Source organism: Serinus canaria, chromosome 4A (genome assembly GCF_022539315.1).
Source record: "Serinus canaria isolate serCan28SL12 chromosome 4A, serCan2020, whole genome shotgun sequence".
In the NCBI taxonomy this organism is placed as follows: domain Eukaryota; kingdom Metazoa; phylum Chordata; class Aves; order Passeriformes; family Fringillidae; genus Serinus; species Serinus canaria.
In genome coordinates this window covers 11,428,271-11,445,634 of record NC_066318.1, presented here as the reverse complement: position 1 = coordinate 11,445,634, position 17,364 = coordinate 11,428,271, and the positions used below count along the sequence as shown (strand labels likewise).

Below are 17,364 nucleotides of genomic sequence, written 5' to 3'. Positions count from 1 at the left end.
ATCAATGTCAGTGATGAAAAAGCAATTTTCACAAGATACAGAACTCAGGACAAAGGCCTGTGTGACCTCCTCAGAAGGTACTTAAACAGAGGTCCTAGTGAAATGGTAAAATTAACATTAACAAATATTTTTAGGCTGCATAATTTTTCCACCAAAAATAATCCATTATGTCTCCTGCGGCAGGAGTTCATGAGTGTTTTGTTAATTACAGCCAGTCAGGTGACGAGGAGCCAAGTGGATAAGAAATGGAGCTGTTATTAGCTAAATAGCAATCTCAATTGACAGGTTCAGCCCAAAAGTTCTTTAAGCAATTTTACTGCCATCACGTAAACATTAGATGGCAGCAAATACCTGTACATAAACACAGGGCAGTGGTTCAGAATACTGAGCCAGGGTGATGGCTGTCCAACATCAAACCCTTCAAACTGCAAATCCAGTTCTTGTCAGTCCCAGGTCCTGAAGAACCCTGAGAACCTCTACTTCAAAACAAGCAAAAAGCCAAACCAAACCACCAAAAGTGCTCTTAAAAGAACACATCAAGCATCATCCAAGACCAAGCCTTTTTAAAACAAGTGACCTCAGATGGGAACTCCAAGGCCACCAAGTGATTTATTGACATTACAAGAGCTTTGTCGCTACCTACAGTTCACTCCATGGCTGCTTACGTTTTCTGCCCCCTGCTCCTCACCCTCCTCCTGCAAAGATTATGAGTTTGTGTAACTCCTACAACTACCCTGCACTTTGGCATTATTTGCGAGAATTTTAGGCTATCAGGGGTGGATTAAAATTAAATCACGGATGGCATATTTCCCTGATAAAAGAAAGAAACAGAATAATCTTTTTAAGTACAAGACTTCACTTTGAATAATTTTTCTTAGTTTCACCCAGCAGCTCACAGTGCAATCAGGTCACCGCAACACAAAGGTTACAGTGAAAGAGGGTGAAGGATTGTAAGTGACCACTGGTATAAAACACAATGGATACAGCAGGATGGAAGAGCCTGACTGCATCCCATTGCTTGACATCACATCCTCAGGGCTTTCATTAAACGCTACTGAACATGTGGATCACAAATGATCATATTTTATTTCCTGGATGGAACAATTCAGCTCTGTTAGAAAATGCAGCTAGAGGCATGTCAGCACTAGAGGGGGGCAGAGCACCACACCAGCTGAATGTATAGTGCATTCCCTTTGAGGATCCACAACTGGAAAAATCACTGGCCAGGGAAACAATTTAGGATTCCCAGACTTACTGAACTATTATGGCATAAGTGAATGCAAGACAGCAATATTGTTAGAAGAGATAACAAGCAATCTAGTTCATTTCACTGATACATGCCACTACATTCCACTGGAGCCTCAGAATTTCTGGGATTTATCTAACTAGACAACTAATTTTTTTTTTGGCTTATTTTGAGTTCCAGTATTTCTCAGGAGACATCCAAGAAAGTAAAAATCTTAAAAATATATCCCACCAACAACTGAGAATATTGCAAGATGGCAGAGATGCTGCTCAAGAAGATAATGTAAATTGTGCAAATACATTCTAAATATCCTTTCAGGCAAAAGACCCTTTTTAAAATTTTTTGTTTAGTGCCTGATACAACTGATTACCAACATTAGTACACTAGAACATCAGGAACTATTAATTTAAAAAAGAAAAAAATTGGTTTTAAAAGGGTAAGAATAAAACTGGTGGTATCCAGTAAGCACAGTGTTTTCATTCCATAGGACCAGCTCAATCCATAGGGAGTAAACTGCCTACCTACCTCCTTTGTGCAGCAGATAGATGGGCACAACATAGAGCATCACATGCTGGATGTAATAAATCTCTGTTTCAAATGGAAGCTGTGGAATAAGGAAAATATTTGTAAGTATTTTTCATTGCTAACAACCAAGTTCCAAGGAACAATTCTCTTTCTAACCCATGACAATGCCTTCAGCTCAGTTTTTATCACCTATGTGTAATAACAAACATTAATGGTCAGTGCCTTGAAAGTGCAGCTGACTGTACCAGTTCCATCCCCCTTAACACAAACACAGCACTTCCAGTAGGTAATTCCCAAAATTAGCCAGAAGTACAACAAAGGAGGAATAACATAAGGTTCTTTCCCTTTCTTTGCTAGCATGAATTACCAATAACAATGCAAATCACTCAAATAATTAAATCAGAAATTATGCACACCCCCACAGCATAGAAGAAAATAAAAGATTTTAGAAAGAAAAGATACTTGCTACCTTGTGAGAAAACTCTATAAATGACATCTTTTATATTTAAAAGTATATAAATATATATATACAAGTAATATAAGAGGAGGCCTGTGAAAAAAAATCAAAAGACCTATTTATAGCAACCTGTATGCATGTACAGAACTGCTAAGCTTGACCAAATATAAATTAAAGTATAAAATGACCAGTCATTTATTGGTTTTAAAGACAAGCTGCAGAATTATGAGTAAATAACTTACCAGTTAATAGTGAATCAGGTATTTCTCACCTGCTGCCAACTTTTGGGAAATTGCAATTAGTCATTTGTGTGTTTATTTGAATTAGTGTAACTTCTCTTCTAAGAAGTCAGATACCTAAAATAATACTAAAAATAACTTCAGCCATAACTGTGTTTGAGCCAACTATTTCTAGCTCTTTATCACTTAGAAAAGGGGATGCATTGTATTTGAAAGTTAGTCCCATCTATAAGTATCTTAGCCTATATCTATTTATTACACTAAAGCAGCACATTTAAAACTGAACAGTAGACAACACTCAAAAATTCAGAATTCAGCTTTTTACTGCATCTGACTTACAGAGCTGAAAGGCCACAGTGTTGTGTTATTTTTCTGAATTGAAAATTGGACAATACCACAAGTATGAAATCTCATGGGAATAACAAAAACCCTTGGCTCAAATGCAGAGTCATTCTGTCATTTTCCAGCCAGAATTCAGACACAGGACCTACCACTTTGGCTTGTGTATTGGGAAGCAGGCAGTGGGGAGAAAAGCCTTCCTTTTCTATGACTCTTCTGAGACACTGAAATCACAGCCTTGAAACTGAAACATTACAGAAATTTCTACATCAACAGAAGAGAGGCTGAAAGAGAGTTTGATTTTCTTCCTAACCAGTAGTCAAACAGTTGGTAAATAACACAGTGATCTTTTAAATTCAATTACAATTCTTATACCCTATTTTGAACGTAGAAGATTCTAAAATCAACAGCTGGATTTTGCTAGTCCTGGCATTCGCCCACTGGGCACTGTGTGTGTCCTGATGGCAACCTCCAAGGTGGTCAGCCAGCTCCTGCAGGGACTAAGCTAAACCAACTCTCCCATACAATCTGTTAGGTTATTTCACCTCAAGTATTCTGTACCAAACAAACAAGGTAACTATGCAAAAGCAAGAACTTCATGAAAATTGTGAGGTTTCCTAAATCTGAACCTTTCCTACTGTCCTTCATTGAACAAGACAGAGAGCAAAGTGAGGGAATTAAAATTATTTGAGATGGGGCTAAAGCAGTGATCCTAACTGGAGAAAAAACTGTACCTCTCCCACTTCAGAAACAATTGCTCCTGATATAAACACCATGACATGAGGCACTCACTCCTGCCAAGGAGCATTCTCCATTTATCTGTGGTGTCAAAAGGGCTTCCACAGCCGTGGAGTTGTGAGGATCTGTTACACAAACACTGTGCTGGGACACTCCTGAGAACAGAGTAACAGTTGTTATGCTGCAGTAGTGTTGACAGTATTTCTTTGTGTGTAAAACAAAACTTCTTTTTCCCCACTCCAAAAGATGGCTTGTTCTGAAGCCTGGCTGATTCTGCAAGTGCATTTCCTGCTATAGAGCTGCAGAGCTGCTGTACAACCAAGCACTCAAATTGCACAGCCAGGCTACAATAAACACAAAAAGCAAGCTGTACTGAGCACCTAACTCACCTGCATCTTGTGCCTTGTCTATAAACAGTTTTATCAATAAAAGACTCCCTCAGCATAAGCACCTTTCACATGTGAGGAGAAACTGAAAATGAAGATAAGGCACAAGGGATCTCCCATCAATCAAGGATCTCAAGAATCTCTTTGTGAAAACAAGTAAGACTTCATGTTCTAACTTAAACCAGCTACAGCCCAAAGAGCACAATGAGATCTTTCCATGCACTGAACTCAGCTTTAGAAAAATCTCTTCAAGGCAGCAGTAGAGTGGAGCCCAGAAGTGAGATATTTTGAGTTCAGCCCAAGAGAGAGTGGACATAACATAACACTAATTTAGATCAAACACTCAGACACAGCAGTTGGTTTCCAGTAGGCTCACAGGTTGACACTTTGCTCTGGTTTCTGACAGTAGCACTCCACTCTGTTAATTATTTATACCCTGGCTCAAGCACCGCACTGTGCAAGAGCACCTCCTCCATCATTCTCTACAAAGACTGCAGAGTGTGGCAGAAAAGGAATAGAAAGGACTCAACTCTCAGGTTCTAGTCTTTCCTGTAGGACACCTAGAACAGCCTAATAAACACCAAACTGTACTGTACCAGGCACCTTCTTAGACATTATCAGTAAATGACACACTCATACCATTTTAATGCACCACCCAGCATGTACGCATGCCCAAATATGCACAAACTTTGGCTTTATCACCTACCAGCCACCATCTCTCAACGGCCCCCCACTGTTCCTGTTGTTTCCCCTTGTGCCAGTTAGATTAAGCCAGTTTAGAGATGACAATGTGCTACCAAACCTATTCCATTCTGCTGTGCAGGCACAGCCATTACAGGCAAACTATTTAGTGCAGTGAATTATTTCTCTAACAATCAACAACAATACAGCAGCCAATGATTGGAGCATACATGGAATGCACTCAAAGTCCTGCTCAGAATATGATTCTACTCCTAACACAGGTTTAGAATGTGGATCTCTAAGACCAAATAGTTTTAAAATAGAAAACAGCAGCTTCTGGAAACATTAAAACTGCACCATCTCAGCCATGTGAGCTGATACCCATGTATCCAACACTTCTGGGACATGTCCTTTTTTTACTTTATCTATATCAACATTTTCAGGACATCAGCTTGCAAAAAATCCCCATTTTTAAACCAGTGGAAAGACTTTTCTTTAAAATTTGATTAATGCGACAAGAAAGCTCCAGCAAATCCAGTTACTTTCCAAACAGTTGGAGTCTTTGTGGCAGATAAATGAATTTACATGCACAGTCAGGTTATCAGGACCTACACTGTGTGCCACAGAATATAAATACAGAGTAAAAAGAAATCTTTCTACTCCTGTATATCCTCTTATACCTTGCTGGATTCCTTTTGGGAGCCTAACAAGCCAATTCCCTCAGCATCTTCTTTATTTCTGAAAGGATAAGAAGAACTCACAAGAGCACTGACTGGACAAGAAACAGTTTTATCTTTATCCAATGTCTATTCCAAAGCACAGAGTTTAATTCCATCAGCACATGGCAAAAAAATGTAGCAAATAACTGCAATATTTGGGTGCCAAACAAATACAAGTGGGTGCATCTGTTGCTTATGTCTGTTAACTGTTGGCACCTCAACTTCATGCCAAGGCAGGAAAATACTTTCTTGGAAAGAACAGAATAGACTGACCTCACCTTTCAGGCTACATTGTTTGAACACCATCCCAGGTGCTTGTTATAGTTCAACAAGATTTTTAACTGCATTGCTTAGCACAGTTTGACTGAAAGATTAAAATAACAGAAGGTAGAAACTTTCTACTGTAGTTTCAGTGAATATGTCAGCTCACCATTTTCACTTGCAATACACTACTATTTTAAAAGAATTTTGAAATTACTGAGATTCTAAAAAAACAACAACATCAAAAAATTAAGAGATACATAACAAGAAAATGGAAACCATGAAACTATGCCAGAAGCTTCCACTTCAGGATAACTTAACAGTGAAGCCTATTTACAAAAAGACATTTCATTAAGTAATGTAATTGGTAGCAAAAACACATGACCCTAACAGACTCTGCCACAAAATCTAAGAGGTGTTCTGGAAATTACTTTGAACAAATTAACACTTACAACCCAAGTCCTGATACCCACTAAAACATCCATCATCTGCTGAAGCAATGATTGTCTCTCATTCTGAATGACTGAATCAAAAGTTTTTCACTTAGGTATTAAAAAACCAGAGCAGCCAGCTTAGAAAAAAAATTGAGGTTTTTTTATTTTTTAATTCCTACTAGGTTTTAGGAGACATTTTCTGTTTCAGGACAATGTTGGTGTTAAAACCACTGTGAGAGTTGTGGAGCAGAATGTGTGTCTGCCATGAGAGAGTCTGGATCAAGGCACTGCTGTACAACATCACCCACACTGCCTGTGCCAGAATAAATATGGAAAAGCAAAAAGCCTGGAAAGCAGCTGTTAGGCCAAAAATATCTTAAGTTGTAATTATTCCAAAAATATTTACTTTTGGACAGTATCTTTTGGCTACTCTGTTCCAAATTACAGGAACAATTTTATAAGTAGTCTGTATCTTTCATGTTTAATCACCACTGCCCTAATATGAATGAGATCTGTAATAATGGCAGAGAAAATACAAGCTCATGATTTATTAAATACTTCAACATTTTTTTCCATCAAGGGTTACCCAGACCAATTTTGTCATGCCTAAGGTTATATATACTTAAAAACTAGATGGTTTTAAATACAAAATAAGAGTTGAAAAGAACACTTGTTTTATTAATTTGTTGCCTCCTCAACAGTACCAAGTTTTAATAAAATGTAATTGCAAAATGCACATAAGCATTAAGTTTATACTTCATCTTATTTAGACAGTCAAGACTTGCAAGGAGATCCACCAGCAAAAGCTGAAATGGATTCTGAAGACCACAACCATTTTGTTAATAATATTAATTCACCTTCTGTTATGGATGTAGTTTGCTTAAATATAAAGTACTCATATCTGTCTTAAAACAGACATTAAAATAGCTGCAACAGCAGTTTTTTGCAAATAAATCATATGAAAAAATTAAAAGCATCTAGTCATGTATACATATACACCCCCTCTACATATGCATGCTCTTGAAATAATCCTCAAAAATACTTCATTCGATTCACACTCAAAATAGCTTTTTTACCTTTAAATCTCAATGGGTTTAAGAATCTCACTAGGAACACCAACAGGCTATTTTTTATTTTTTTTTGTCCAGGAGACTGAAGTTTTACAGCAGATTTGAAAACTTGTGTGGGGAACAAAAATCTGCTCTGCCTAATCTTGGGGGAGAGGGAATGACAGCCAACAACAACATTTGGCGTTTTCCAGGCCTGAGGAATCTTACATTTACAGAGTTTGAAAAGTCTGAAACTGAATTTTGACTACAGGCCACAAAGCTAACCTGTGAAAGCCTCTTTCAAAGCCATCAAGTTTTCCCTCCATTATGGCTAGAATGAAGCTAACACTCAATACAGCAGTGCTGTCTTCTCATACTAAGTTATAAACATCCAAAAACTCAAGATTGCTATTTTGGCTCCACTGTAGTGACCAGGAGTCTACAGCCTGGTAAAATGAACTTTAAAAGGCCAAGCAAAGCAAACATCTGACATCTCTCCAAAGATAATCTTTTAGAAATAAATAAAAAGGAGCGGGAAACCCACAGTACACTCACCAGGCGTGTATTAACAACAGGAAACAGCAATGCTAGGAGGGCCCCATTCAGCATATGCATCTGCAACCTTAGAAAAGAGATATTATTTCCACACATGGAAAAAGTGCAATAATATTTTCATGTCTTTTATGTAGTATCTCTTCAATAAAACATAACAAGACACTTAAAAAATGGTTTAGGTTTGAATTTGAATTAAGTCACTATTAAAGGCAATAAAACTGGACAAAACCCTATCTTTAAATACACACTTAAAGAATTTCCTAAAGTAGGACTGCTTTCTATAATGAGCTTTGGATTCCTAGAAAGCCTGGGCTGCCCATAATCCTGTTCATGATGCAAGCTGCTAAATAGTTGGAATTCTGCTGTTCATTTGTCTTCCAGAGCTTAATATAGTATGTTTGATAAGGGTTTTACTCCTCTTTACTCATGCATGCACAGCTTCAAAGTAAAGCTTTAAGAATTTGAAAGAAGTCCCTTAAATAAAATAATTACATTTATCAAAATGCAACAGCAAGTCCAAAGCAAAGCATAATGCAGAAAAGTAGTATTATACTCCATAATTTATATAGCTTTCAGCCATCTTTTTTCTGAACTACTGTTGGATCACAGGAACAGAAAATTGGTGTCAGAACTGTTTCAGTCTATTTTACACCAGACACAAACTAAAGAATAAATTGTCTCCCACCACTGTCTGTCAAACTCCTAGGAATTTAGAAGTAACTTGAGGGAGAAAAAGGTACTATAATTTTAAAACATATTTTCAAATATAATTTATATGTTGTCAGGGTGTTAGAAAATAGATATACCTATTCTGTAAAACAACAAATATTGTGGCCTCTGCTCTACAACTGGTCTTTAGCAAAGACTTCCTGGACAGCAGACATACTTTTCACACTCTCCAAGACAGAGATGCTAATACAGAGTCTTTGTTCCACATAATCCCTGCAGAAATAAGGAACAGCAGGGAAAAGCTGCAGAAGGACTGTCTGAGGCATTCATCCAGCATCATTTTTGCCTAGACTAAGACAAGGAAGAGCAGAGTTTAATGCCATGGTGGCAGCTACAGCCAGTGCCAGGTACCAGTGCCCAGGAAGTCCCTGACCCTCCCCTCAACGCATTGGCTGCACCCTCAGCTGCAGCCTGGGCTCTGCTGCTGCAGAAGTTAGTAACAATGTGCAGTATTTTAGACAAGACTGCACAGATCTGAGAAACACCCAACCAAGCCAGAGCGAATTTGCTTTGCCTATTTAACTTTACATATCCACAGCTTTGAAATCAGACCCAGACTGCCTGCACAGCTTCCAGCAAGGCCCAGTTACCAATTTCTACTGAGGATGGTAAAAAAAGATTCAAGGCCCATGACACAAATTATAGTAGCTCATACATTAATCTGCATTAATGCACAGTTACTGAGCTAATTCCTGTTCATCAGCGAGGCCAAACCCACCAACACACAAGAAAGCAAGGATAAGGGGCCCAACATCCTGACCCTTTTCAAAGTGTCATTTTTCAATCCAGCCAATATGCCTTTCCAACTTGATATTTCCCTTAGTATTTTATAAATTACCTTCTAAAATACATCGTACAAGTGGACAGAAATACAGTAAGGAAGAGGTAATACCTGAAGAGAATCATTGCAGTCCGACACGGGGGACAGGCAAGAAGAAAAATCTGAAATGTTAGAAACAAATTTAAATTAATGACAGTGACCTCTTTTAGAATCCATTTTCTAAATCTTTCCTACTCAGTTCTGTATGTCACAAATAATTTCTTGCCAGAAGGTGTGTTTTACAGCAGAGCTGGAAAAGATTTAAAGTCTTTAACAAATCAAAAGGTCTCCCACTACCTACATATAAAAAGATTTAAACAGTATGAGCAGCACTGAGGGTTCAGCTTCTGCCACTGTCTATGAAACCAGTCAAATTCTAACCAGTTATTATTTGCATTATAAAAGGTTTCTCATAAACCAGACTACTGTATCACCAATCTTCTTCTACAGCAGCTGCCTCAACCATGGTGAGGTCCCTGCTGTGCTAAATATCAGCATTTACAATATCACCACTGTCCTTCCCTTCACCAGAGCCAAAACCTCACACAGTAACTTCATATTAACAAATCCTGCTCTAGATATGAGGAGATTACTACATAAATATTCAGTAATAAAAATTCTTTTTTTTTTTTAAATGCTGTCCACTACTGCAAAGAGACTCTGGTCTCTTTCACCAAATGCATTTCTTTCAAGCCTTGCAGGGTTAGGAAGAGGCCTCCAATGGGTACTGAAATTAATCACTCCCAGACCATGAACTTGCAGCAATAGAAGTGTTGAAATCCGGATCATCCTACTGAGCCCTTTCAAACACTCCTGTCATTATGATACAAATAAATGTACAGATTCCAAATATTTTATTTCCAGGTCAAGTTCTTAATATACAGACATCTGTATGTTCAAGTCTCAACAACAGCTTAGAACACAACACACACTCAAATTATTTTTCCCAAGTCATACAACTGTAACAAAGGCACAGTAAGAGAGGCAGCAATTAAATTTAATGGAATCTACCTCAAGACATTTTCTCAGTGAATACTGTTAAAATCCAATCAGTTTCTCTGAAGTCTTGCATTTAAAAAGCAAGCAATATCAACTCATTAGGGCAGGTTAAGGAGGAAGAGAACATAACAGGTGCATGATTAGAATCACTAAAGGATGTTTTCCTGTGCTAAGAGAAACAAAGAAGAAAAAAGTTCATGCCAGAAAAATCTTATGAGAGCTCTGTATATCTGCATGCAAGACCAATACAGCTTCTGGGAAAAGTGTCTAACACTTACTATGCTTCATTATTCTATTGGTGCATATTTTGGAATAAACTTTGTTTACTAACTAAAGTTCCTTGAGTTGTGGACTATATTTTCCCTTCTTTGGAGACCATAATATCCTTGTACAGCCCTTCTGGGAAAAGTATTTTCTCACACTCTGCGACCTGAGTGCAGAGTCAAACATTTTAAACACTCCATGTGGTATGTTAGCAGACAGAGATATGATATCCAGAGACTCTCCAGTTCATCAAGAGCTTTAAATTTGATTATTTTATAATTTCTTAAATTCAGAAATCTGACAGGAGATGTGTTACTGTTGAAGCGTGGTTAATACTTCCATGAAACAAATTCTGCTCTTCCAAGGGAGAATGCAATTTTTTTTTATCTCCTACATCTTAAAAAAGAACAAAACCAAAAAACAAGCAAAAAAAATCCCAGGCCTATAAATTGATCTTCTTCTCTGTATGCACAAAATAAACAAACCATAAATATGTCTTAATGACATTAGATCCTTCTTTTTCTAACACCCTTCAGAGTACTCCAACTACTACATGGAAGAGCAGAAGCTACAATCTGAGTCTGAGTACTGCCTGAATCCCAGCACTGAGGACTAAAACAGCTCACATTTAAAAAGGATGGCAGTGTTACAAGGACTGAGATGGACATACCAATTTAAATTACTCCACTACTATGGAGACAGGCAAAGAAGAGAACACGATTCACAGCTGACTATTTTTATTTCAACTCTACTGAAAGAAACAGTTTCAGACCCTGATGAGGGGAAAACCAAATATTTAACCCTTTTAAGCATGAAAATCTCTCTGTTAAAGGGATCTTTCAGAAAATAAGCCTGGCTTCCATTTTTCATGACAGCAGAGAAATTATAACCAGAATTTTTATGCTAAAAGTTTAGGATCATGGAAGAGATTTTCAAGTGTTTCATCTTTAGCAGCTTAATATCAACACTTTCTCTTTACATATGTAGATACTTGCCAAATCTCAACTTCTTAAAGGGAAATTTTAAAGGACACACTTGCATCTGATTTTTCAAAGATCTGTATAAAAAGTGTCATTCCTCAGCTCAGAGTATCAGCAGTCTTAAATACACAGTTCACAGTAGACAAGCTCATAAGCTCCAACACAAGTGTTCCCACACTGATCCCATAATCCTACTACTTGTCACTGTAAATTGGAAATCCAGTCTTTTGCCTTGCAGGAGGGAACAGTTCTGTTCCACAAACCAAGGAATCCTGAGTTAAACCAGCAGCAGGGCTGTGCAGAGCTCCCAGCCTCTGTTCTCCTACAGAACTCCTAAGTTTTGAGGCACTGGGGCTCTCAGAATCCCCAGCCCAGCAGGCACTGCAGGGCTCCAGCAGACACAGGCAGTGTGTATGGTAAAGCACAATGAAGTTCTCCTTGCCCAAAGCAGGATAACCCAACTTTCAATTCAGAAGAAACACTAGGAAACAAGTTCAATGTCTCCCCTTCTTCTGTCACCTGTTATATTTTCACCTTACAAATGAAAGAAGAGCAAAAGAATTAGCCCCAAATAGAAAAATTAACTATTTTGGATGGGAAAAATTAACTACAAAATATACATTGTCCGATGGGCTGGATTATGAGCATAGTTCTGACCACTGCCTTTTCCTTCCAATGCTCAAAAAAGGTACAAAACATCTTCCACACAGAGATTAATATCTGTAAAAGACTGAGGCTAGTGGGTGCAACAGAAAATCTTGTGTGACATTGAGTTAATGCAGAGATAAGAAGTCCTAAATGGAAACAATATTGAGAGTCAGGATGGCTGAAGAAGCAGAAGCACAGGACCAGAAGATTCTACAATTGTTCTCAGGCAGTAAATTACAGAGAACCTCCTAACTCTGATTAATCCACAGAAGTTCACTTCAGCCTTGAGGACCCAGATGAAAATGAAAAATCAGAAATTCTGTCACTATACTTTGCAAGACCATAAGTACAATTATCCATCCCCTTGGGAAATGTTTCTGGCAAGAAGAACTGCATGGCCAGCCGTGCCTTGTAAAGCCCAGAGACAAAGGTCACACCACCACACATGGATCAGCAGGGCTGGGGGGTCTGGGGACTCCAGTGTCCAGCACAGCACCAATAACTATTCCTTCCTTGAGACAGGAGCTGAGGGACACTGAACTCATGGCTGGTCTGAACTAATGCAGGACTGGGCTGTAAATCATTTCTGGCATGTCAAGCATTACATGTGCAGCAATTATCCCATTCATTTGGAGAAATTAGTGGGTTTGATTTTTTTTTTTTTTAGATTAATATAGAAATAGTTTTATTCAAGAAACCTATTTTACAGTTTGCATATCTGGACTTTAGCAATAGGTAAGTGCACCAGTTTAAAGAGGTGGAAAAAAGTACACAAACCATCAAACATAGCTGGTTTCCTATTTTACATTTAACTGTACTGCTACATTGAAAAATAATAAATAAAAAAATAAAAATCATATTTGTGGTTTGACAAGTTCAGACTGCTAAATCTGGAAAAAAAGAAAAGATACAAAAAGATGTTACATTCTAATTGCTAAATAGGAGCACATTGAATGTATTTAATATTTCAGCATAAAATCACTGCTGCCTCGCTGCAGCTGTCAGACAGGTTCAGGGATTAATGTGTCCTATGTTAATGCAGTGTTAAGGACACTCATGATTCAAAGCCAAACTGCTGACAGAGCATTAAGAAATACTACAATAAAAGTGTGTTACATAAAGCAGACTTTGGAACACAACGAGCTGCCTGGCCCAGGTTCCACCCCCCAGCTTCCCAGTTCTACCCAGGGATGGAAGCTGTGTAGCAAGCTCTACAATCTAATGTATTGTACATGATCCATGTCCATTGGGACATTCTAGGTTAGTCTCCCCTTCCACAGGCTTAATTTGTTTAACCAGCAAACCCATATTCACTTTCTTCCTTTTTAGAGTCTTAGGTGAAAGATTTCTAGACTTCTCATGGTTCAGGATTAATAATTAACACATGACTCAGGTCTTTCTATGAGTGCACTAGCATGAGCTCTCACACCTTAGGAATTAGTATTTCAGAGGTCACTGAAGTTACTTTTCCTTTTTCTCTAACTACTATCTGTACCAGCCCTTCACTAGTAGTGGGTTACTTCACTCCCCATTCTTAAATCAGTGCTTAAACAAAACCTGACCATTAAAAACATATCTGAGGTAAAAGAACAAAGAGGGTAAATTTTAAAAGAAGTTCTAATTTCAATTTCTTAAGAAAATTTAATTTACACTGAATTTAGATTAAGTTGCATTTCCCTCTGTCAGTGACACATGATTCACAAGAAGATTCTCACATGCAGATTCACTTTTGTTAGTTTTCCCCCTGAGAAGGATGTTTTGTATTGGTTTTCTACAAAAGCAAAATCATTACAGAAACGCCGTGCTTTACTCTGCCCTGAGTCACCAACACCTTTTTTCTTGTCACGGTTTGAAATTCCTCATTTTGTAGGATTTTACAACAGAAATTTTCAGTTTTTAAAAACACAAGACAGTAAGTAACTAATAGCCTTACTACAGCCAACTCTCACTAATGAAATAGTAACACAATCCATAAAAAGCTAAGGCATACAACATTGTATTCCTGATAATTTAAGCTGGCATTTCACTAACCAACAAAGTATTACAATTCAAACCATTAAATTTGCTTGACACTAATTACTTGTCCATCTGAATAAACAAACCCTCACCACCTCAATGCAAAGCCCTGAGGAAGCGCCACCAGAAACATGAGTCCTATTACACTCTGCAGGTTTCAAACTCGTGGCACAGGATTTGTTCCTGGTGAACACTGACACGGTTCAGACTGCTGCAGGGGATGTGGCTGGTGTACAGCCCCTTCAGTAAAACACCACAGCTGGGACTGGGACTGTCAACATTGACAGCAGGGCAAGGAGACAGCAAACAAGGGCTCCTGAGACTGGAAATCATGGGATGAAAGATATCCCAGTCGCTGGAATTTATAAGGTTACTGCTGCTGTTTTCATTCACCGCTCCACTGAAATCCTATGAGATGTAGGATTTCTTCTTTGCCTGTTTCAGGCAGCTACTCCTGAAACATCAATTCAAGTTACCAGCAAACAACCTACATGGAATGGTGTGTGACACTGCCAAATAGGATAAAAAAATCCATCCTAAAAATATATTGCAGCCAACAGCAATACATCATAACACTGGATAGTGCACTGAAAGCTCTGCTCTAGGGAAAAAAAAAATCTAAACAGAAGTAGAAAAAAGAAACAAAAAGAGGCCTTTATCTCCCTAATATCTTGCTCAAACTACACATGTCACACTTTGAATGATATTTGCTTTAAATCTGTGATGATCTCATCAAAACAAACCAATATCTGGTTACCTAATCATTCATCTAGTGGCCTTTAGATGATAACACTCAGTGTAAATATTTGGGGTCAGAGAAAGCTAAGCTTTTTCATCCAGTTTCCAATCATGCAGCTCCTACTCCTGCTTAGAGAGCAAGATATCCGTTGTCAACTCCCCACTTTTTATGTTCTTTTCTCCTAAGAATATTCAGGAAAAAAGGAGAGAATTATCTAAGAAAGCATTACAGCCTGAAGCACAGTATTTCTAAATTCTAGCAACTTCAAAACAAAGGCTTAACTAAGAGCTTTAGACTCCAGTTCCTGAACTAGAACATTTACCAGCACCATGACATGTTCCTGTGGTCCATGGCACCTGGACTAAAGCTTAGGATAAAGCATCACTGGCCAAATCTTGTTTAAATTAAAAAGGTTGGTCCATCATCTCTTCAAACAAAGAAAACTGAATCACAGCCTTAGGACACATTTGCTATCCTCTTTATACTAAACAAAAAATTACTCTTATTTCTGACTAAGAAACCCTGCCTTGCCTCATGCTAATATTTTCCCATTACTCTGCTATATGTTGGGATTCACTAAAAGTAAACACAATGGTGAAACAAAGTATGTATAGTGTTTAAGCTATCACAGAAAAGCTTTTCCTCAGTCCTATATGTAATTATTACAATAATTGCAGTATCAGTAAAAGCCTCTAAACTCCAACTGATTGTGTTTTTTAAACACAATAAAATCATTGCTTAAAAACAAGACAAATAAAACAAATTAAGACAAAAGTAACAATTAAGAAAAAACCTGACAGTTCTGGAAACCAGGGCAGGTTAAGGTATCCAGGCATGCCCTGCTGCTCTGAAGGCCAGACCAATGGTTCTGGAGCACTGCAGACAGGAACTGATGGATTGTGTCCTGAGCTGTCACTCCCTATCTGTATCCCTGAGGCTGCTCTCATCTTCCTGGAAGGAAAATGCACTCCTTTGCAAGAAATGAGGCTTGCCACCAAGAAACACAGGTGCTGTTAGTGCTTTAATTCTTCTTCATCTGCCCTTTCTCAACGCACACCAGCATGAATTTCCTCTCTAGCCATCAGCTGTAAGGAAAAGCATCACAAGTTATCTTGCAGCTGTAAAAAGAAAAAAGAAAGACTTATGTTCAAAAGGAAGTGTATGCTCATAGACTTACACTTTTAAAAATGCATATATTTGCATAAGAAATTGTGTCCCTTTAATTTTAATTCAAGGTTTTGAAGGGCCAGAATATTTTTAAAAATATACAATTGAATTGATTCTTCCAAATATTACAAAGCATATAGGAAACATGTATGCAAATTAAAAGGGAAAAAAAAAGGGGGGAGGAGTAAGTAATTACCTAGATGTAATTTGCTATATATTCCCAAATTATGCAGGATTCAGTCAAGCTATGTTTATTATGTAAGTTCTGAAAACAGCCCATTGTTTCAAAAACAGTAACCTCTTTTGCAGAGGGCAGAAAGGATCCAGATTCTAAAGAAGCCAGACCCATCTACAACACCACTGGACCTTCAGAGGAAAGCCACACCCTTCTACAGGATCACTGCTTCAGGAGAACCACACCTGTCACTGCAGGAACACTGCAGCCACCATTAATTGCACTGCTACCAACACCCTGACCCACAGGGTGTCAGGTTGTACCCTGACTCTGTCAGTGTTTTTCTACTACTGCATTTATTTTAATTTTCCTATTAAATTGTAGTTCTGACTTGGGATCTCTCACTGGTTTGCTTTCAAAGTAGTACAAGTTTAAAAAAAAATTAAAGTTTAAAGAATACAGAATAGATAAAGAAAATTGATTAGAAATCATTTGGTTTGACATTGCAAAGAGTGAAATTTTCCTTTCACCTCACTAAACCAATGCTCATAGACAGGGACACAACACTTGTGTGCATACTTTTCAACAAGCACAAGGCCTGGCTGCTGCTCAAGGTCTCCTTCACGAAGCTTGTAAAGGAATCAATAGTGCTCTATTTGGCTCTCGAAGAAATCTTCTCTCTCACTGCTCAATCAGAAACTTTAAACATTTCCTTCACACAGCCAATTTCAATATCACAATGATGTCCCCTAAAATACTAGAAAGGATTAACGTTTTGAAAATATAACACCTGGTCCCTTGAACATATGCTGATTTTTGTTTCCTGCGATGGAAACAGAGATTTAATGTTTCCCTTTCATGTCAGGTCTGCAGCAGCTCTGATCCAATCATATTGCCAGTCCTAAAAGGAGAGTGGTTTGTGGCTTGTTTTTGTTTTCTAACAGAGGTATTAAAATAATTTTCACAAAGACCATTTTTTATATAAAGAAAGAGTTCACTATGAATTCCTTCACAGACTTCTCCCCTTGCTCTACCACACACTAACTAAACACCATGCTGCATAAACAATCCCCACCTCCATCCCACAGCTGGCAGAGAAACCACACCAGTTTCCATTCACCTTTGTTACAAAATCTACATAGCTTTTTAAGACTTGAAGGATTTCTCTCTCAATGATGCTGCATGAGTAACCCTGGTG

General features: G+C 38.0%; 1 protein-coding gene across 3 annotated transcripts in view; it reads right to left on the bottom strand.

Moving 5' to 3' along the window:
* The window catches only part of TMEM164 (transmembrane protein 164), a 34,029-nt gene that overhangs the window by 13,360 nt on the left and 3,305 nt on the right, over window positions 1-17,364 (bottom strand). For 2 of the 3 annotated variants that reach the window (XM_009090335.4, XM_030228823.2), the window contains 3 exons: window positions 9,251-9,300; window positions 7,630-7,696; window positions 1,772-1,850 (listed from right to left, as the gene is read on the bottom strand). In XM_009090335.4, the coding sequence (XP_009088583.4) occupies window positions 1,772-1,850; window positions 7,630-7,696; window positions 9,251-9,300 (196 nt within the window). Of the gene's footprint in view, window positions 1-1,771; window positions 1,851-7,629; window positions 7,697-9,250; window positions 9,301-15,617; window positions 15,906-17,364 lie in introns of those variants that run through there. The other variant, XM_050974382.1, reaches the window with a different exon arrangement.